Genomic DNA, 4,641 nt, shown 5'->3' on the forward strand with positions numbered 1-4,641 from the left:
GAAAAGAGAAAAATACATTAACTCTTAATGTTAGTGTAGGAGTGAGTTTGAGTTGTGCCAACAACTAAATACACATTCCACTTTAATACATTTTCCTATAATGTAACATATTTATATTACACAGTATTACCAATATTAACATTTTACGATGACCTTATAAGGCAAAATGTGCCGATCCGCCATATTTGAGACTTAACACTAATAGCATTCTTTTTGCAACTTTTCATGACTAAGTGTCTACCTCTGTGGTTCCTCAGCATATGCTTTGCATACTTTTATTATAGGACTCATCATAACATTGTGATCTTTTTTTTGTTTGCTTCACTTCCTATTAGATAGTATACTTCCTAAAGTCAGGAACCTCTTCTTCCAATTTTATATTCTTAGTACAGAGCACTGGGCCTAAGTTTTCAAGAAGTGCTTGTTCAACAGAAATGAATGAATCTGTTCTCTCCAATTGAAATACCTAAATCAAAAATTCTTAGGCAATTATATCCTTGCTTCTATATTTAAAACTTATTTATTGCTAAATTTCAGCTTAAAATAGTTTAGTGTCGGGTTTTTATTATGAAATTGCAATGCACATAGACATATATTCTGGTAAATGAAAAATTCTTTTTTTATTCCTGAAATTAAGTATAAACTATTACAATGTAGCGATTGCTACCATATGACCAGCGTTATCTGCAATGTAAAACTATTATAATGAATCTAAATTAGTGTTTGCAAATATATATAAATTTACTCTAACCTGGTTATGAAAATGCAAAATACTTTGTCCTAATTCTGACAAGAAGTATATATTTCTGTTTTGAGGGGAAATTGTATGTGTTTCCAGCAAAGCAAGTAAGATGCTTGGCTCTTTCTGCTCAGTGTAACTACATGCAAATAATGTTGACTGATTCAGTTTCTCTAAAATTAGTATAGAAGCTCTGTATTTTTTCCTACTTTATGGTCTTTTTTTTTTTTTTAAAGTGTATGGATGGCAATGATGACTGGGGGATATTGATAAACAGATCATTTGTAGGAAGGCTAAGGAGTTAATGTAGTGAAACCATCCTCACATTCAGGTGAATTTTAATAAATATATATTTACCTCCAGCACTGGGCCCCAATATGCTTTTATTCTTCCTGCTTCTGGTTTTAGAGCTTTCTACCTAAAAATGTTGCTTTAAAGGCAGCACATTTATTTTATATTTTGGAGGTCTTCTGAAATAGAAAATTTTTGACTGTTGGTGATCTATAAGGATCATTTCTCAGTAAAATAATTTTAGGCAGTCAGAAAATAGAAGTCTGCCTCCCTTCCCTCAAGCAGACTTCGGAGCTTTAGCATTAACAGAAGGAAGGAAGCTACAGCTGCAACCCTCAGGCTAACTGTCACTGTCTTTTAATGTCATGATCTAGAAGTTCAGTAGGGTCATCTGAGACTGATTCTTGGGCTAATCCTAAGAAAGGATTTAGGATCGATGCTGTGGCAGATATGATCCAGCCTTTCTGCCGGAGGCTTTGGGGGCTGCCTAGAGAAGTTAGATGAGAGTATTGTTCAGAATGTTGATTACAAGTAATTTCAGTAATTAGGGAACAGAGAGGTATTTGTTGTAGTTTCTGGGCCCTTTAATCATCTGCTCTGCGTATAAACACATGTATATCCAAAGAATAGGATTATATATTTAGGGGTTTAAAAAAATATGGTCTGCAGTATTTTCATTTCTTGCTCATTTTCCTAATGAGATTCATTTGTACTACTGCATCTTTTGCGTTATTTTTGTCCTCAATCTGTATAACCTATTACCTACCATATTACAAGATAAATTGAGGAAAAATCCATTTCAACTTGTTTTCAGCTAAGGCAAGTGTTTAAAGTAAATTTCAGAACTATAAGAGTATATCAAACTCTTGAGTATATTAATCAGTTGTCAGAAAGCTTTAAAAATTCAATTATTTTTCACTTGAAACTATAGAAGATGTTAGTTGATTTTAGTCGCATAATGGTAGAGTAAGGAGACCACAGTTGGTTGCCACCACCGCTGCCATCGTGCCAGCCCCTCAGGCGACAGCCCAGAATGGGACACAAGCCAACTCAGGAGGAGACTAGATCCAGCTTCATCCAACATTACTACCAGTTACTTGATAAAGACAGAGCCCAGCGAGGCACTATTTATGTTGATGCATGTCTTACATGGGAAGAACAGCAGTTCCAGGGAAAAACTGCCACTGTGGAGAAGTTGTCTAGTCTTCCACTCCAGAAAATCCAGCACAGCATCACAGGGCAGGACTGTCAGCCCTCTCCAGATAGCTGCATCATCAGCAAGGTTGTGGGCCAGCTGAAGGCTGATGAAGACCCAATCGTGGGGGTCCACCAGATGTTCCTATTAAAGATGATCAACGATGCTTGGGTTTGCACCAATGCCATGTTCCGGCTTGTCCTGTACAACTTCAGCTGGCCTCCTCCCAGCCTGGCACTCATGCTGTTTCCTCCTCCCTCGTCTTCCCGATACTATTCACAGTCCTCCAGATGCTCCAAACATTTTACACAAATGAGCGGGGCCGCGGTGGGAGCAGGCGCAGTGTGCTCCCGCTACCGAGATGTATTGTGCACGATGTATTGTGTGCCTGGGCTAGTTGCCTCTGACAGAAGAAGTTTATGTCCCACCAGCGCAAGCCTTGGAAAGACTTAACATTGCTCTAGTAACCCAAAAAAGTGAAAGAGAAAGCAGCTGCCTCATGGCCCAGATATTGATTCGTTCAGATGTTTCAAAGCCTCACGAAACAAAAAACCACAAAAATTTTCTTCACAGTTTAAAAAAATAAAATGGTAAAGAAGAGTGATCTTTAACACAAGATAAGATGATGTGTGTGTTTAGTCAAAAGGCTCCCCACTACCTAATTGGCAATGAGGAAGGAGATGTGGGGTTGAAGGAGTAGCATTTGAGCTTGTTTTTGTTACTGTTTTCTTTTGTGATTTTGCTCCGATTTTAACCTACTTTGGAAAAGAAATGAATGTTCCATAAATATTTTCTAAAGCTAAGAGATTTTTCCTCAAAGATTTAGGTCTTAAAACATTTACTGTGAACGATATTTTAACAAACCAGAAGAAGAATCTTAAGGAAGAATGTTTTTTTCCAACATCTTTATTTAAAGCTGGGTGCTTGTTGAAATAGTAGCTGCTCCTATTGAAAATAGTTTACTAAGAAACAAAAGCATACTCTAAAATTATTATGAAATGTAACTCTTTGGAAAGAATAAGGGTAAGGAAAATAAGTTATCATTTGTACAACTCACCCTATATTAAAACTCAAGTGAATTTTACAAAAAATTATTTGTAGCTCTTACTAGAATCCTTCAAATAGTATATTTTCTGGAAGATTAAGCAGAAAAAATATTAAATTATTTGCCCATTATCACATAGCTGAAGGATGTGAAGGACCTGAGATTACAACCTCCTAGTGTTGAATTTATGTCAATTCTACCATATATATATTTTTTTTTCTTGGCCCAAATGGAAACTTTTGATTGGAAAATGTTATTTATGAATTATTCAACTTGTTATATAATTTTCGTAGAAAACCTAGAAATACAATAAGATAATGTCACCTGTAATCATAAAATCCCTGTTTTAGTGTATTTCCTATAATCTGTATCTCTGTGGTGTCTGTGTGCCTGTATGAATGTGTCTCTGTTCTTATGTGAATGTGTAACATCTCTTAGTTGAAAGTGTATTTTTTTTGTGATATCACTGAATTGTGTTCAAAATTTAGTACAAATTTTCAATTATAGATATCTATTCTGAATTCTGCTATAAAGAAAGCCATTCTTAAGTTTGAGCTTTTGGCCTTTGAGTTTGGTTGACAGTGAAGGACAATAGTACATCTATTACTCAGTTCTCTACTCATGATTATTTTTCTGCTTGTTCTTCAGTAAACTGGTTATTTTTTCATTCCTTTATCTGTTTCACCTGTTATATAATAAATCATCAGTTTTTCATAAAGGGAGCATTTTCTGAACTTTACTAATAATTGTTTTTTAATAATGACCCAGGCTCCTTTTCTGAGCACAGCTGGTCATTGGCTTTATCAGAATAATACCTTATATAATAGTTGTTGAAGTTAATATCTCATTTTCCTTCACATGCCAAAACTAAGTATAGATACATTGCAAAAAAAATTATCTGTGCTTAGAGCATTAATATGAAGAATCAGTATTCTGTATTAAGTACTTAATGCTTTAAAGTAAAATTTGAACATTGTGAACTTTTCCTATGTGCTCTGTGCATTTAAACATTATTCTGCATGTAAATATCGAGCATAAATAGACAAGATCCAGGTAAATTATACATGACAACTAAACTCTCTGTAATCTCCATATAGTAAAACTGGAAAGGTCAGAATATTATTTAATGTTTTACAGTTTACATAAAAATAAATGGAGTCTTAGCTTCCCATTTGGCCTTGACAGGTAATATGGTGATAATAAAAGCTTCTAGACTCCTTCTTCATGTCATACTGCAATCTGACATCAGCTTCAGTTTCTAATTTACCTTTCAGTTTGCTACCCCTTTCAGAACTACTGGTACATAAAGCTCTTATTCATACTCTGCCTCTATTATTATGAAAACTGACCTGCATCTCTGTTCACTCACCG

The 4,641-nt window shown here is 35.0% G+C and overlaps 1 protein-coding gene across 1 annotated transcript; it reads left to right on the forward strand.

Moving 5' to 3' along the window:
- Positions 1-2,063: 2,063 nt before the first annotated feature.
- Positions 2,064-2,678, forward strand: LOC103659216 (nuclear transport factor 2-like). Its single transcript, XM_040620286.1, has one exon. It carries the CDS (start codon positions 2,064-2,066, stop codon positions 2,676-2,678), a length of 615 nt encoding a protein of 204 aa, XP_040476220.1.
- The last annotated feature ends 1,963 nt before the right edge of the window (positions 2,679-4,641 follow it).

The sequence above is a fragment of the Ursus maritimus genome, unplaced genomic scaffold, assembly GCF_017311325.1.
Source record: "Ursus maritimus isolate PB19 unplaced genomic scaffold, ASM1731132v1 scaffold_10, whole genome shotgun sequence".
NCBI lineage: Eukaryota > Metazoa > Chordata > Mammalia > Carnivora > Ursidae > Ursus > Ursus maritimus.